The 17339-nt window shown below is 43.2% G+C and overlaps 1 protein-coding gene and 1 long non-coding RNA gene across 4 annotated transcripts in view; both read left to right on the top strand.

The window, feature by feature from the left end:
- HOMER2 (homer scaffold protein 2) overlaps window positions 1-8255 on the top strand; it is a 58001-nt gene extending 49746 nt beyond the window's left edge. For all 3 annotated transcript variants that reach the window (XM_035335771.1, XM_035335772.1, XM_035335770.1), the window contains 2 exons: window positions 2646-2726; window positions 4061-8255. In XM_035335771.1, the coding sequence (XP_035191662.1) occupies window positions 2646-2726; window positions 4061-4249 (270 nt within the window). In that variant the 3' untranslated portion in view covers window positions 4250-8255. The remainder of the gene's footprint in view (window positions 1-2645; window positions 2727-4060) is intronic.
- A 172-nt stretch (window positions 8256-8427) lies between these two features.
- LOC118172092 lies at window positions 8428-15302 on the top strand. The gene is made up of 3 exons (XR_004753548.1): window positions 8428-9607; window positions 15199-15202; window positions 15270-15302. It is a non-coding gene; the product is annotated as an uncharacterized LOC118172092 (long non-coding RNA).
- Window positions 15303-17339: the final 2037 nt, after the last annotated feature.

Below are 17339 nucleotides of genomic sequence, written 5' to 3'. Positions count from 1 at the left end.
TTTTTTTTTTTTTTTTTTTTTTTTTTTTTTTTTTTTTTTTTTCCCGGATGGCTCGTAGGCTTCAGCTTTGCCATTTTACGGTCTCCCTCTGATCTCAAGACGAATGCCGGGAGTGAGAAATTCAGATTCATTTTGAGTACCTCAGTTTGTCATTTTTGACGTACAGGGTGGTCATTTTTCTAAGGAGAATGATGTTGATGGCTTGGAGCCCCTGAACAGTGGGGAAAATAATGGGATCCTTGTCTTTTCCTTCATTACAGTGACCAAATGCTCTGTGCTGGCTGAAGAGAAAAAGCTGTCAGCAGGTGCAGTAAAGTTTGCCATGTGCCATTACAGCATCTCAGCTGGTGCTCTTAAAAGCAGTACTGTTAAGGGGCTTTAAGATGGCACAAGGAAATAGTTTAGGGAGATGGATTTTGATGCACTGTTATAAATATAATATGGTTTTCAGCACCATATTTCAAAGGAAAATGTCATGCTTTCTTCCCAGCCTTCCTGTGGTAATAGCATGTATAATAACCCTTATTTGCTAGCATTTTCCTCAAGATTCACATTTATGTGGTACCAAATGAACCAGAAAATCAATTGACTTGTGAATATCACAGCCTATCATCCATTTACACTGGCAATATATTAACTTGTTTTCCAACTGCATACTTACATTAGCAGGTTCTTGATTAGTTCTAAACCACCCATAAGTGACCTTTTCATGGTTTGCAATTCAAACCAGCGTGAAGTCCGCTCACGGATGTTGCCGTGCGGGAAGAACTGCTGATATTCTCTTCATGTAGGAAATGAGAGAGAAATGTAAAGACATGAGAGCCAGGACAGAACTATCTATTGAAACATTTTTATAGACATATACATCATATACCACATACTGTATGCAATATAACATATATATAGTGTGTATATATGCAAATGCATACTATATATAGTAAGTATGCAGTATGATAGTGTATATATTATATTTATATTATAACATGAGCTCCCAGGTATTATATATATATATACATATATAAATATATATATGCACATGGGAACTTATATCTCAATATAAAAAGTAAATTACACTTTCCTTGTAAATTACTTTCCTTCCCCATATCAGCAGCTAGGATATTGCCTGGATATAATTACTCTTACATCAGTTAAACAAATTATTCAGTGCAGTTTACAGAAAGAATCTATTGTATTAAGTGATGTGTCTTTTTATGTGAATGTAAACTAATGCTCGAAAATTGGGAGGAAAAACTAAAAACATTTAGAGTTGGAATTAGAGAGTTTCTCAAAAAGAAACTAATTTATTCATGTAATGATGCTTTTGGCAAAACACACAGTCATAGAATGGCTTGAGTTGGAAGGGACCTTAAAGCTCATCAAGTTCCAACCCCCCTACCATAGGCAGGGATGCCACCCAGTAAATCAAGTTGGCCAAGGCCCCATTCAGTGTGGCCTTGAGTGCCTCCAGGGATGGGGCATCCCCAGCTTCTCTGGGCAACCTGATACAATGCCTCACTGCCCTTACAGTGAAGCATTTCTTCCTAATGTCTAATCTAAATCTATCCTCTTTTAGTTTAAGACCATTCTCCCTTGTCCTATCATTACCTACTCAAGTAAATAGTCCTTCTCTATCCTTTTTATAAGACGTCTAAGTAATGAAAGCATTACTGTCTGGCTCTGAGGAAGAGTATGAATTGTGTATTGTTACACTCATATCATGGTGTAAGTTCACCTGTTAGGAAAGAAATTATATGTCATAGCCAAGAAGTCTGCCTTTCAGAGGGGAATGGTTTTGCTGTGCTGGGCCAACACACCCACATCTGCTCTAGAGACCATGACCCACGTGGGCAGAGTTTCTGCAGGAGGATCTTGCACTTTCTTCAAGGCACAAAGTTTCTCTTGAGCCTGCAAATGTGATTTTCAGATACTCTGACAATCCTTCTGCAAAACATACAGGCTTTCTTGGAGTTTTTCCCTACTACCCACTTTGGTGGTGTTCATTTGTGGTGTTAATGTAGTCAGCACTCTTAATTTCCACCAGAGACACAGTCTCCTCTCAAGTCACATCGCTCTTTTCATGAACTCCTTTCAGCTAGTCCTCTCCATTTTGATAGCAGTGCCAGAACAGAACACAAATTTGGGGAGGTCTTGCTCAGTGCTATGCAACAGAGAAGAGCCCATCACAGCTGTGCTCTGTAATGATGCCTCTCTACATGCAGCTCATAATTCCGCTGGCCTTTTTTTCTGCCACATATCATTGAAAATTCATGTCTAATTTGCTCTTTGCTACCATCTATAAATTGCTTGTAGCATTACAGCACTTCAGATTTCCCTCTTATTGAATGTATCTTTCGCATGGATATGTGTTTTAGGTGAAGATTTCATTAATATAATTAATTGCATTCATGCTAGATATTGGATTACATTGTCTGTTGTAGAAGAACAAAGTCAAAAATATAGCAAAAAATGTATTCTAGCAGAAAATTAGCATGTGTTTTCGAATGCAGACATGCTATTTTGATTATGTTACATCCAAATACTGTGCACAGTACAATGAAATATGCAAAGTCCTTTCATATTCTCAAATTTTCATTATGGTTTAAATTGAAGCTTGCATTAATTATTTTTCTTTCATGTTTTCAAAGGAACTGGAAGAGCTCCGAAAGCAGGGTGAAATTATACCACAGCTAATGTCAGAATGTGAATCTGTATCTCAACAATTACAGGTACAGTTTAGCAATGAAATTAATAATCAAATAGTTGATTCATCTGTTTTCTTCCTTATAGCTACATGCTTTTCTCTGCTCAGACTTCAAGGTTTGAAGGCAAAGAGCTCCATTTTGCAAATCCAAAAAATGCTAATTCATTGCAAAATTCATCGTGCCCTTCCCACCACAGCAGTAAATAAATAACTCTGTTGCTTTGCCTTGCCATTTGCACAGATTGGTTCACCCAGGTTCATGTTGCATCCATCTCCTGCAGATTCCAGGCTATTCCCCATCCCATATTTCCACTGCTCCATGCTGGTGGAACTACCCCAGCAGCTGCCTGTGCTGAGCAGCACACCAAGATCTGTGGCTACTCATCGTGGTGGCACCAGGGGAGGCTTTTAGGAAAGAAGCAGATGAGAATAGTTGTGTACCACCAGGGACAAAGTTCCCGGGAGGCCGCATTTGCCTGCTGAGTGGCTCCATCCCATCGCAGCACCACTGGCTGCAGCAGGGCTGAGATGCTGGAGGTGGTCACTTGGGGCTTGCTACAGCCAACACTCGTTAGTTGGGGCTTGCTTAAGTGCAATAAATTAATACATGGAAGGAGGGCAGATATAAGCAGGTTCAGGAACGAAATCACATCCAATTAATCATGGCACCGCTCTAAGAATCCAAGTGATGTAAAGTCAGTCAGAAGGCTGCTGAGGGGTGGCCGGTGCTGCAGATAGTTTGATTCAGCATGGTGAAATATGATGCCTCTGGCTTTTGGGGAGAGTAGGCATGTGCCTACACTTGTGAAATGGAGAACAGGCAGGACAGCTCAGGAGCAGGAGCAAACTGCAGCAGGGGAAGTGTTACCGGCCTGCCCCATAGCATGCCTGAGCTCTCACACAGAGGCGATGCAGAACTTTAAAAAAGTACCACTAAATCCCAAAGTACTGAGTAATTATTCCTTGGGCAGTGTTTTCTAAAGCTTGTCTTTGAAGGTTAAACCGCCATAGATAATTCTGTATGTAATTGCTGGCACAGTGTCTAATTCTGCAAGTGTAGCAATGACAGAAATATATGCACAGTGTGTGATTTAAATCCAGCTGAATTTTAAGATATCAACCAAATGACAAAATCTGATGCAAAGCATCTTTTCCACTTAATGTGTCCTTTCCTGCGTGGGCTTTTTTTCCCTTTAATCTGACTAGCACTCGTCAGTTGCTTCAGAGGTGCTTGTGTTAATCAGTTTGCAGAAGTTGAAGCAAACTTTTCTGATCTGGTACCATTTGTTGCTTTACTCTGTTAAATGCTGTTCATCGTTCTTCTCTATGATTCATCTTACTGTCTTTTTTGTCTTTAAGGATGCTGAGAATAAGAACAAAGATCTTGAAGAGAAAGTCAGAACACTAAGGACAGAAGTTGAAGAGAGCAAACATAGGCAGACCAACCTTAAAACTGAATTAAAGAATTTTTTAGATGTACTAGACGGGAAAATAGATGAATTACACGATTTCCGACAAGGACTGTCTAAACTTGGGGTTGACAACTAGATGGCAATAGATTTTTGTAATCTAGCGTCTGGATGTTTGATGTTTTGTTGATCTCAAACGTGTGTTTTACAAAATATAACTAGAATGTTCCACCTGTTTGCATTGTTTTTGTACATAGAGGCTGAAAATTTGCTGTGGGTTATTTTGGGTTTTTGTTTTTTGTTTGTTTGTTTGTTTTCCAAACCAATCGTGCTGCTCACTGAATTCCGTTGAGATTAGAAACTTTCTATATTGCTGCTCCGGCTTTGTGGGGTTGGGAACAGGTAGAGGGTTCTGTCTCAGGAATCTGGAACTAGATCTACCTTAAAATGAATATGCAGTTAGTTGTTGCAGGGAAATTTATATCTTTCTTAAGGGCTGTTGCAACCATAGAAACAGAAAACAAGTCTTTTTCTTGTCCGGACTATCAGTGCTCCTAGCAACATACACTTTTATTCCTTGGCGGAGCAGAGAGAAGATTAGATGGAGCTCCTGCGGTTTGTAAATCAACCTGGTAAAATGTGCCTGTGATGAGCTGCAGTCAAGTGAATCACTTCACACGCATGCCAGTCTCTTTAGGGACCATGTCAATCAGGCCTGATTAACAGAAAAAATCCATAAATTTCATATAACCTTCGATTCAGGTAGGATGTGCTTTCCTGGGTCCATGCAAAGTCAACAGTGTAGAAATGAATTCCAGCTCTTACACTTCCAGCCAAGCATCTTAACCAGTAGGAGAGGACAGCTTCCCTTGCTTAGCAAGATCATCTCTCTTTGGTCCTCAGTTTTGAATGTGTATAGTTCAGTCACTGTGTGTATCTGAAAAATGCACACCTGTGTCTTGGGACCAGGTATTTATTTTGGAAGGAGTCGTACTGCTGCTTTGTATGCAGGGCACATGCACCTCTGTGCACCTCAATCACTGCTGTTCAGCTTCCAGTGGCATATCGGGAGACATTGATGTGAAAAGCGTCATAAAGTTGGTAGGAAGGGTGTTATTCAGAAACAGCTTCCTGCCCAGGAGACTTGCAGGTAATGGCTGCATGAAACCCAAAGCCTTTCTTTCCTATGATTTCTGCATTCCCCCCTCGGGGGACAGGGGGTGGGTGTTAGTCACAAAGTTAGACTGTCAAAAAAAAAAAAAAAAAAAAAAAAAAAACAACCCCAAAGGCAGAAAGGGTTGTCGTCTCTAACTGATTATTCAGCAGCTCTAAATACATTTTGAGTAATGCAAGGTCGTACATCAGGTTCCAGCAAGAAGGACGCTCTCTGCATCACCAACTGATGTACAGAGGACCAGGGAGGAGAATTCAGTCCAAGTTTTGCTTTTATCCTTAGGACTGCCATCAGCTTCTGTCTTTTCTTTCTCTGTATCCTGGTTAGAGATTCTGTTTATACAGCATCTGAATTCATTCAGGAAAGAACTTCTGTTTAGGGGATATTATTATTTATTTATATCAGGTGAAAGCTTGGTTAAGCACCTGGTTAGTGCATTCCAACAGTGACTCATATAAAATCGCCATGCCATGCTGTTTGCATATTGTTTTTAGTTTTTTTTGTGTGTGTTTTTTTTATTATTATTATTTTCTTTTTAATTCTCAGCACATCTCAATTATAAAAGTGACCTTTAAAAGGCATGTGGGTTATACATGAAACATGCATTGAATAATTTTTGCACATGGGCATGTAACCCACATGCTGGAGATAGGTTCTGTTTGCAATTGTCCCTTGAATTTTCATTTCATCTGTTACTATTGTGTTATCATCATTGCCTGTTGTTTAGACTGGAGTTTTTTGTATTTTTGCTTTTAATCCTTTTAAACAACAGATGTGAAGATAGGACCTTTCACAACCAGTATGACCATTTAAGTCTCTTCAAAAAAATGCTGTAGGCTGTTGATATTTAAAAATAAAAATAAAAATCAGGTACAGAGCATGTAGGCGTGTGAAAATTAGACTTTGCCAGCGTGGAATATTCAACAGTTGCATAATGTGGGGTTAGATCAGACTTCTCAAAACTGAAAATGACGTCAGAAACTGTGTGTGGTTGTGAGCAAGCACTCTCCGTTTTTAGTCTTCTTATTTGATAGCAAGTCAGACAGACTCGATCATGTAACAGGCAGCTCGTCCTGCTTCTCCTCTCCTCCCCTGCTGCTGTAGAGCTCCTTTGCACAGCCAGTGCCTGTGTTGGAGCCAGGAGGCAGCCCTGTGAAGACCTGCAAGCAGTACAGGTGGTCGGGGCCTCCAGTCACAGTGCTCATCGCTTTTGCACGGAGGACCCTGCTCCATCCTCTGCTTCCTTTTTGCCGTTGAGTGATCTTAGGGGTTTTGCTCTGGTTTTAATATAAAATACACTTTTTTAATGTCGATCTGGTTAGAGGGGTGCAAAATACCCTGTGAAAAAGTTATTTTATTGGGGTTAATCCAGGTTCTTTTTTTTTTTTTTTTCTAGCTTTAGTCAGGTCTATCCCAGATTCAGTTCATTAGGAATGTGTTAAGCCACTCTTAAATTGCAGGAAAAGCATTTCTATGGGATTGTATCAATCTAACAGATCAAGTTTAATACCAGCGTGTTAAGCCAGTGTGTAGCTGTGACATGGGCAATTATTTTTGGCTGCTTCATGCTCTCCAGAGGAGCGATAAGGGATGTCCTTCCAGGAATCCCTGTGCTGCCTCTCCTAGTCTGACCCCAAATGTATGCTCTCTGTATCTGCTCTTGCTGTGATGTTGAGCTGTCAGGAATGCCTCTACACGGCTGTATGCTGTGGGAATCTCCAAGCATGTTTCCATCCTCCAAGCACCCAAGGTCTTGCTATAATCATCCCCTTTCTCTCTTTTTCCTTCCCAACCACAGGAAGTTGAGAGCTTCTAGGTATAGCCCCTTTAAAACCTCCCCCAGACTCCGTATTTTTAACCTTTCCCTCCCTTCCATTCTATTTTTCCTCTTCAAAATACAAAAGCACACTGATGGGCATGGGCCAGCTGCAGCTCCTCTCTCCAGCCCCTGCCCCAGGGCTGGAAGCCCATTGATCCCATTGTGTGGGGAACTGGGGTATAAAACACCATTTCTTCCTAGAAGCTCCACGAAGGCCTGGCATCAACCCCCTAGTGTCAAACCATGAGCCCCAGGCGGCTCTTTGGGACTTGTCCTGGCATCAAAATGCCTCCTATCCCCTGGTAGCATCCTGCAGACATGGCTGTGGCTGTGCAGGAGGAGTTCCCCCAACCCGCAAATGTCTCCAAAATGGCCTCAGATGCTGCCAACAGATGCTCATCTCCCCTGCCCTGTACAGAGCTTGTTTTTATTCATTACTGCAATTCTGCAGCACCCTGCAAACCCAGATTTCCCCATGCCACCGCTGATGAAGGTTATCTCTATTTCCATCAAGCCTAAGTATCTCTATTTCCATCAAGCCTAAGTGAAGGTTTCTTTATGCAAATCTCACCTTGTGCAACCCTGGATTCACCTTCCAGACACAGGTTTCTCCCTTTTCTTTCTCCTATTCTTGGCAGGATATCTCCTACCTCAGCTGCACGGTCGTTGTTGGCAAAGGCCTTGTGCGTGGCACGCCGAGTGCCAGCGCCGCCGCCGCACCCCTGCCTGCCGGCCATGTCCTGCCCTGGTGGCACCCACAGGCTGGTGGCTTGGGGAGCAAACATCCGTGCTGACCTCTTTGGACACCTGGTTAGAGAGTGTCTGTCTGCCGTCTGTGTTTTCCAGTGAGATACTCCTTTGACCTGGTGTTAGAGCTGCTGAATAATGGTGGTTTTTGTTCTTTTTCTCTCAGTTCTGTGGCCAAAATAAGGGATAAACGAAACAGTTCTACTAAAAACTTCAGAATGTTCAGCAACAGAAAAATACCTTGAGATAATTGCTGTCAAGGAGAATAAACTGCTTCATCAGATAAGTTGTTTAGCATTTTGGAAGATGACCTTAGCCTAATCATTGAAATAAATTATTTCAAAATGAAAAAAATTAAAACCTTGTTTCACACACCAAAATAAAACAGTTTGACCTTTGCTTTTTTCCTATTTGATTGAATCTTTATTTGCTGAATTTGAGTCAAGTTCACAATTACTTTTTTTTTTTTTCCCTAAAAGTGCATTTTCAGCAAAATCAATACTTTTCAGTGTTTTTCTGTCTGCGTCTAATTGGCATCTCTTTTATTAAGTGAACTAAGTGCAAGAAAACAATAGTTTTTGTAAGTAATTCAGTGCCTCCTCACGCTTTGTGTATCCCACCTTTCAGAATACACTCTTCTTTTCAAACGGTTTTAAACTAGGTGTGCTTGTGCCCAGCAAACACATGCTAATTAGGCAATACTTTTTTAAAATACAAACATCTGATTTTATTTTTATGTGAGCAACATAGTGTGAACTTTTTTTTAAAGCAGCTCAATGAACTGAAGAGATCAGGAGGGTTACTGCTATCCATGACATCCCATCACCACTTCCAAAGCACCACGTCCCCTCCAAGCCAGGCACAAACCGTCCCTGTGCTTTGTCACTCTTCTGTCACAACATTTAATTTTTTCCCTGAGTGTTTGCTTTCTCCCCATGGCTGCCATATTCATTGCTGGTCACCTCTGGCTGCTCCCCAGCCAACAGAGGACAAGTCCCTGTCACAGCCACTGCCATGACCCAGAGCGTGTCATTAGGCTCTTCCAAACACAGCCCTTCAAAGGCTTAATGGCTTCTGACGAATACAGCATTGTCTTCCTGAGCCTATGGGTTAACCAAGATAACATCATCATCAAGGTGAAGCGCCCCATTCATCTCGGTGCATTACAGATGCTGAATCCAAAGGGAAGAGGTGTAAGTTGCTTAAGCAGCAGCTCAGTTTGATGATCATTTTATCAGAGCTTCAGTGGACGTGCTCCATCCACAGCCCCAGACTGTCTAGGTGTAGGATGGCCACTGCCAAGTGGTTGGCCCCTCCAGCTTTGTCCAGGAAGTTCTGGGCTTGTGAGGCCTGAAAATATCAAAAAGTCTCCAGCATATCAGAAACATTGTGATGTGGGGAATGAGAGATGAACACCCACCCACAGCCGAGCAGCACGAGAGCCTGGCAGGACCGATCAGCAGCGCTGGCTTACACTTAGAAACTTTCCATCAAGCACACGAAGAGCTGTTGTCCCACGGGGGCTCTGCAGTGGGACCTTAAGAGGGGCAGGAAGGCAGGTTCAGCCCTGGGAGAGCATCTTATGGTGGTGGGCATGGTTTAGCAGCTGTAAGACACAGAACTACCTGACGGTCACACTTCTTCCCGTGACTTAGGCTCACCACACAGCTGTGTGTCAGGCAAAGCAATATGTAGGCACACAGTGTTCAATCCAGAAGCAGGTCTGAGTGGAGAGTCTGGGCTGACCCACACAGGCGGTCCTGAGGAGCTCTCAGTGCTTTCTACTGATTTTTAGAAGATAAACTTGACCGTTCTGTGAAGTCTGCTTGTCTTATATAATGTTCTCTATGGTAAACAGTAAGATATCTGAAGTGGAACATGCAGTCAGGAGATTAATGGTAAATGTGACATGCTTCCAAAAGGAGGCAGAGCTGCTGGTCCTGGCCAGGGGCTTTGCTTGGGGTATTTTGGGATGTCTCGCAGTTTGACTTTCTGCTGTGTTTTGTGTTTGCTCTTCTCTCTCTTTTTTTTTTTTTTAAACAGAAAGCCTAAACTCAGTCTTCAAATGAAGGTGCCTATACCTCCAAAAAGTTTTATATGCATATTTTGAAATAGATCGCTTTTTCCTTTCTGTTCATTTAGTTACCTGATAATAATGGCACATACAAAGAGAGGCACTTGAGAAAAATCTGCTGTTGCATTTTTGTTTAACACTGGTCAGCAATAATTATTTTAGCCATATACTAGCTAAAAAGACTGATAATGCAGGTTTTGTGAACTAGCTTCTAAGTTTGCAGTACATTGATTAACCTGGGTGTGTGAAAAGGGAGTTATGCTCAATAAAAGAGTATTTTGCAGCATTTAGATGTTTTCATTTAATTGCCTAATAGTGATCATGAACATAATATTCTGTAAAACTCATCATGAAGAACAAACAAAGCACATTGATTTTAACATAAATATATCCCTTGTAGTTGAAAGTTCTGGGAATGTTTTAGTGTGGTCTGCTATACCAAAATATTTAGATTATTATGAGATTTTAGTACTGAAGATAAACATACACCCTGTTTTTACTGTTTCAGTAAAGTTTAGTGAATGACTGACCATTTGTTGATATACAACTGTGGGAAAACACTGAAGTGCTCTAAATGTATATTTTTCTTTGGTTTTGTTATATTTAGTATATGGTTTAATGAAAACTGAAGTGTTTACTACAGTTGGATCATTGTAAAAACATCTCTTACCTCGTCATTTTGTCTGCTGTGAAAAAGTACTTTCCTCTTTTTTTTTTCTCAAATTGGCCATAGACAGTCAATGTTAACATCTAGACTCCTAGTAGCAGTAAATGCTGGGTTTTATATATATAAAAGAAAAACTTGATTTTTTTCTTTATGAACTTATTATACAACTCTGTGATTTTTATCTGATTTTATTGTAACATAAAGTTGTTTTATGTAAAAATATATAGTTTAAGTAAAATCTCTTGTCTCGCTCTCTTCATTGACTTCAGAAAATGAACATCCTTTCCCTGAAGTGTATCAGGTGGTTGTGATGCTGAACTCCAGGTAATACTGTCATTTAATAAGAAGAATGTGATTTTGATCTATAGTGCCCTAGATATTTAAAACTTTTTTTCCATGAGGTGGAGCTTAAAAGGCTTTGTCCTCTTTCACACTGTTAGCACATCCAGGGCTGGACAGGTAAACGCATGCTACACTGGAGAAGTAGTTTATAGAAATACTGTGGCATGAAATTTGGGGCTTAATGCATGCCAAGAAAGGCCTATCACTAGAAGAAGGATTTTTGTCACCGTTTTTGAAGGATGCTCAGGACTGAGCATCCCCCAAGCCCCATGGGAGTCCTGTAACTGATGAAGCAGCCCCAGGGGCAGCTAGAGCTACTCTGGCGTTTTTTTGGAGGGACTAATAGGACTCAGAATTAACTCTTTGCTTTGAAATCAGAGATGTTTTGACATCAATCATCTTCTCTGTCAGCATCCAGAACTTAACAAAAGCCCTCTCAGAAGAGGGTTTCCCAATGTCCCTACTGGTGTCCACTGACACAGTCCTTGTTCAACATCCCATCCCTGGGGAAGGGGTAACGCTGCAGTGCAGCTGCAAATTGTACATAAACATGCTCTCAGCGTGGTTGCATTCATCATACAGATACGCTGTTTGCTGTCTTGGCATCATCCTAGGCTTTCCCAAAGGAATTTAAAAGGCTTGAAGAATGTTAAATGGATAAGGCTCACAGCGCCTTTGTTACTCTGGGTTACAAGGCTGCAAATGTCAGGCTTGGGGTGAGCAAGAAGTACATCTGCCCCTGACCTTTCGCCAAAGCTCTTCTACAAGGAGCCATCAATAGCTCTGACAAGCAGCTCAGCAAACTTGAGCAGTCCATGAGCTCCAAAAGCAGCTTATGTGTGCTGCAGTAGAATGCAAGTGGTCAGCGGGAAAGGCTGCTCCTCGCTGGCTGCTTGGCGTGCAGCTGATGAACGCTTCCAACAGAAACAGCCAGGCCAGAGAGCTGTCAGGGAAATCAGCTGCTGCGTGCCAATAATCCCTTCATTTTCACTTTTGACTGGATTTGTAGCAGAACGCTTGGAGAGCCTCCAAAATGGGGTTTGTACTCCTCGAGTTACTCATTAAACAGGTTTTTGCCTAGCTACGTGGTATCGAGCTGTGATATGCCACCCTGGGATTTCTGATGAAAATACGAGCGAAGGTGAGATGAAGTTTTGGTGTAATGTTTGACACATCAACAGATGAATGACTCTGTAATATGTGCTCCTTCTGGTATTCTCTGTGCGCTCCATGTATTCAGCAACATAGGAAAAGCTTAAACTCTAACATCTTTCCATTTAGAGGAAAAAAACACCACACCACTGGGGAGTTCTGAATAAAAGCAGCGTTTGCTGGGCAAGATCACCAGGCAGGAGCAGGCTTGCTCTCTGTGTACCACATGTAACTGGTGACAGAGCTGAATTTACACAAAATCCCACATTAATCTGTCCAAACACTTTTCATCTGCCACACTTTACATCTAAAGGCATGCCTGCACCAAACACGAGGAGGGAACACAAGGTGTTAATTACCTGTTGTTCTCATCACTGCTTCCAGGCGTCAGAGGAGACCTGGGTGTTCGTGCACAAATCCCATCCTTCTCACCACCTTTCTGAATAGCCTGTGGATCCTGCACACTTCCCTGCAGTAGAAACCCTCTGTCAGTTTATAAGCAGTGAAATGTCTGTGTATTTTTATCTATTTCTTTTCATCTCTTAAGAAGTGTCCAAAAGCTACTAAGTCAATTTAAAGATTGAGGACGTGAAATATCCTTTAGCTAATCATCATTGCTGACCAGAGCAGAACAGCACACGAGTGAGCCTAAGGTGGAACAGGCCAGCCTTGTCCTGTGAACAACTGCACTGTGTGTGTGGTATCAGTGTATACCTGCAGCCGCAGGAGAGGTAAAGCCAGGCAGTGAACGCAGCTCTGGCCCTGCCCTGCAGCTGTGCTTCAGCCACTGCACTGCCTGGAGCAAAGCCGAACCACCCCTTACAAACAGCAGAAACTACCCTACCAGGGGCCCTGCCAAATCTGATCGCAGTTGGCAGCACTGAGGCCATCCAGCCTCAGAAATGAGCTCTGCAGAGGCCAGGTGGGCAACCTGGAACGCCTTTTGATGGCATTACTTGACACGCATCAGAGCAGCTTGGCCAAGTAGCTGTCCCATGTCACGGGCTAGAAAGGTTGGAGGGCTAGTGAATTTTAAGGGCTTGGCTAACCTTTCCAAGGCAAGCACCTCCAAGCTTATTGCAGTCATGCATGGCTGGGAACATCTGCCGGACCATTGCAGCTGAGTGGTACTTAACTCACACCTCTGCCTGCGAATCCTTCAAAGCCTGATCTCCTTGGTAGCTCCCCTTCAGGTCTTAGCACCTCCCTTTGAAATCAAATACATTTCAATACCTTGTCAGAACAGCTCAGTCTTCCCAGAAGCGCTGTCTGACATGATCTCTAGATAGAAAGCTGTTGACTTTCATTTGGGGTGAAAATAAGAAATCCTTGTTGCCACTCGGTTATATTGGTGACTATATGGGGCCCGGCCTCTTTAAGGCCCCAGATGCACAGGAGCAGCAGCTAGAAACATCTTTCTGAGTTAATCTGAGCAGAGCTTTGGGGCCAACTGGGCTGCAATGCACAAAGCCTCTGGTAACAAATGCACATCCTCATGCTCTTGTGGGCCAGCATCACTGCGCTGATCGCCACACCGACCTCCTCCCCTGCTGGGACGGACACCACAGTCTGCACAAGGGCTTACATACCCTGAACAATATTTTGTGATAATGCTCTGCATCTAATTATTCACATTTGTGAGCAGAAATATCCATCATTACATGAAAGACATTGATTTGAGTATTTTTGTTTTCCTTTAATGTGCTCTTCACTCCTTAGTACTGTCAGTCTGCAAAAAAAGAAGTCTGTGGCTTTTTGTAATCAAGAGAGATCAAGCTCTTGCTTTTCTCCCAAGTTTCCATCATTGAATATGATTTGTTGCATATGCCTGGGATTGTGTTTAATGTATGCTGGCTGGAAGGAATTCAGACATACAGGGAATTACAAATAACACCCGGACAAGCAACCTTTTTGCATTATCATGTCATACTGAATTGTATCAGTTTTCAAAGCAATTTATTTTTAGGCTTTTGCCATTTATTTCGTTGCTGCCATTAGCCATGGTTTTCATTTTTCGGCAAGTACAGGTTTGCATTGTTCACTAGCCTGGCAATGAATGATGCCAAATGAGATCCTGGAGTTCCATGAAGGAAGAACCCAAGAAAGAAATTATTTATGTTGTTCCAATCCTGCTTATATTTAGCAGTGCTGGGTGCATTTATAGTGATAATCCTTGGCGCTGAAACCTGGGAAATTGCAGTGATTCACTTCCTCCTTACGGTGCAGAGGTCCCATGGTCATCAGCACAGTCATTGCAGTGGGAGGGGAATAGCTTCAGGACAGGGCTGAGAGGCACGCACAAATGCTGTTAAAAAAAAAAAAAAAAAAAAAAAAAAAAAAAAAAAGAGGCAGTGACACATTGCACAGCAGCATAGCTCTTCTCCATAAAATTGAGATTTTGTATGCCTTGTTGGTACAAATGGAAGATGAGGGGGGTCTAGGGAGGGTCCTGGCCCCTCCATCAGGTGATGTGTCCCCACCCTAGAGAAGCACAGCTTCAGCTTTCCTGCTTTTGTATCTCACAGGTGGGTACTGGCGACCTGACAAGGTTTTTGAACAAACCCTGGACAGTTTTCTTCAGAAGGAGATATAGTTGCTGTTATAAATTTGATTTTTGGTCATTTTGGGATACAACCAGCATTGCTGAGCACATCTCCTCTTTCAAACAAACAAACAAACAAAAAGTAAAAGCACAGACAATTACTGATGTACAAGTCCCTGTTTCTGTATGTGATAAATACATGTGAAGGTTATGGGAGTGTTATGTGTGCAAACAGATATCACTGAGCATGAGATCCCCAGGGGATGCAGGATGCTGCTTCATATCCCAGCTCACTTCCCAGTCTCTTCTTGCTCTTTGCTGCTGGATCATGATGCAGCCAAGCAGACGACAAACACTCCGCTTCTCAATGGCGAGTGTTTCTTCATAGGTGAGGCCAGCAGAGGAGGCACATGTCGAGGGGTTTCTCTAGATAACTGGTTCTCCTCCAGTCCAGATGTCTCTTTACCCAGCTGAAGGTTAATTACAGCTGTACAGATGACTGCAACCCTGCCAGAAAGCCACTCACATCACCATGGGAAACAGTGCTGGCAGCAATCCTGTGGGGACAGAGGCTGGTCCGGTGAGGCAGGTGAAGGCATGGGGACCCTGCCCTCACAGCGCAGGCAGTGGCCTTGTCCCCAGGGGTCCCACACAGGCCGTGCCTCCCCACAATCTGATTTCCACAGCATTTACCTGTGAAAAGCACTCCTTTGGACACAGCAGACAGAATGTACCTCTGCTTTGCCCTTCTGTGTGCCTAGCTGTGGACTCGTGTGTTCGTGCACACTTCTCGGCATATTTATTCTGAAGTACTTGGCCTGACGGCTCTGGAGGAGGGGATGGCAGCAGAGTTTCCGTGTAGGCTAGGGGGACGCGTAGGCACTCAATCCCTTTTTGCCGTCACCACTGCTGAGCAGGAAGAGACCGTGGGACGGGCAGTGACTCACTTGCTGATGAATATCGATTCGAGCATCTTTCCTGGAGCAGGACAGATCTGCTTTGTCACCCAAGCACCTGTAGTGTCCACGGCTGGAGGGCCAGGACCCTGTCACTGGTCCTGGTGCACTCAAACCCACTGCTGTGGGAGGCGGATGGAAGCTGGGATGGAGTGGGGGCGGCTGCTGGTTCTGAGCGACCCTGTGCTTTTGAACAGACATCCATAGGATGGTGTTCAGAGTAAGGCAAGACATACTGCCTTGGGACAGAGGGAGTTTGCAGATGTTATGACATTAGGAGGGACTAACTGAATCGAACTGGGATCAGACCAGTCTCCCAGTACAATGCTGAGCGCCTTTTCCCAGCTGCAGCCCAGGCAGGAGGGAGAGAATGGTGGCGGTCTGTACTTCCCTAGTTTCAGGATAATGAGCTGTTCACCATCAAACCAGAAGCCATGCAAGAGCATTTCCCCACACTCCATATCCTTTGGCTATCAGCAGGGCAGGTCTGTGTTTTGCTGTGGCTCACTGCTCCCTTTTCCATTGGGATGCATTTGTTCAGGGCTGGCTGTGCTCACCTGCAGCCCCCTAGCCTTGAGGCTGATTTTTGCCCTTGTCCTCTGCTCTTTGCTGGAGATGTCCTGGTCTTTCAGGATGTGCCATTGCTCCCAGCTAAGGGCTGAAGCCAGATGATGAAGCCCCAAAACTGTGGCAGATAAACCTGGAGGATTTGCTTGGGAGATGATCAGAGGGGAGCTTGAGAAGGGGCTGGGGAGCTGGGGCAGGAAGGCTGTCTGATAGAAAATAAGCAAGTGTAGATTGTGGTTAAATATATTTTCTGAGCATTTAGTGGATTGTTTTTAACGCTAGAGCAATGGCTTGCTAAGCATGGCTTGTTTTACACAGCATTTTCACTAGCAGCTGAGCTGTTAATGTCACTGCTACCTGAGCAGATTTAATTCTGCTGCTTCTTGCTTTCAGCATAGCATGACATGCTGAGAATGAAAATCACACGCTTTTTCACCAGGAAAAAAAATGCCATGCTCTGGAGCAGCTTCCAGTGTCTGCTCCCTCCACAGGGACTCGGTCACATATTGTTCTGAGCTGCTTCCACTGCCAGGCTCTGCTGTGGCATTTATTAAAAGATGCCTTCAATACCATTCACCTTTTATCATCACTGTGGATTTAATTGAAATGATGCATCTTCTTTCTCACAATACCACGTTATTATGGCATGCAGTGTGCAACTGTTCTCTCTGATGCAAACAAGAAGTTTGGGGATTAAAAATGTTTTTCAGTTGAAAGCATGTGTAACCTCAAATCTCATTTTTCTCAAAGGGTGCACACTTACCTACCCACCTCTTCTCTGTAAAGAAGGAAAGCAGCAAGAAGCATTTTTCATCTTTTTGTTTTCCTAATGAATGCTTTCATACTGATCAGCTTTGTTCTTCTTGCTCCAGGTGTCCTGACATACATCTGCATCTTCTCATTTTAAGGGATAAAAGAAGTGACTGGAACTGGGCAGAAGGGTTTCTGGGGCATGAGGGGCAGCAGGAGGCCAGCAGCGGCAGCACCAGCAATGGGATTTCAGCCTTTGTCCAGCTGTTTTAACAAGAAGGCAAAGAAAGGCAAGTGCTTGCAGCTGTCAGGCATGGTGTGGCCCTCTTGTTCTGCTTGCATTGATGATATGTCTTAAAACAGGCTAAAGATATAGATAAGTTCAACACCCACACCCTGTCAGAGCCATCCATAAGGCGGTGAAGCCTTGGAGTTGCTC

This window comes from Oxyura jamaicensis, chromosome 10 (genome assembly GCF_011077185.1).
Source record: "Oxyura jamaicensis isolate SHBP4307 breed ruddy duck chromosome 10, BPBGC_Ojam_1.0, whole genome shotgun sequence".
NCBI lineage: Eukaryota > Metazoa > Chordata > Aves > Anseriformes > Anatidae > Oxyura > Oxyura jamaicensis.
The sequence above is the reverse complement of the archived record's forward strand: the minus strand, read 5'-3'. Positions and strand labels throughout refer to the sequence as shown.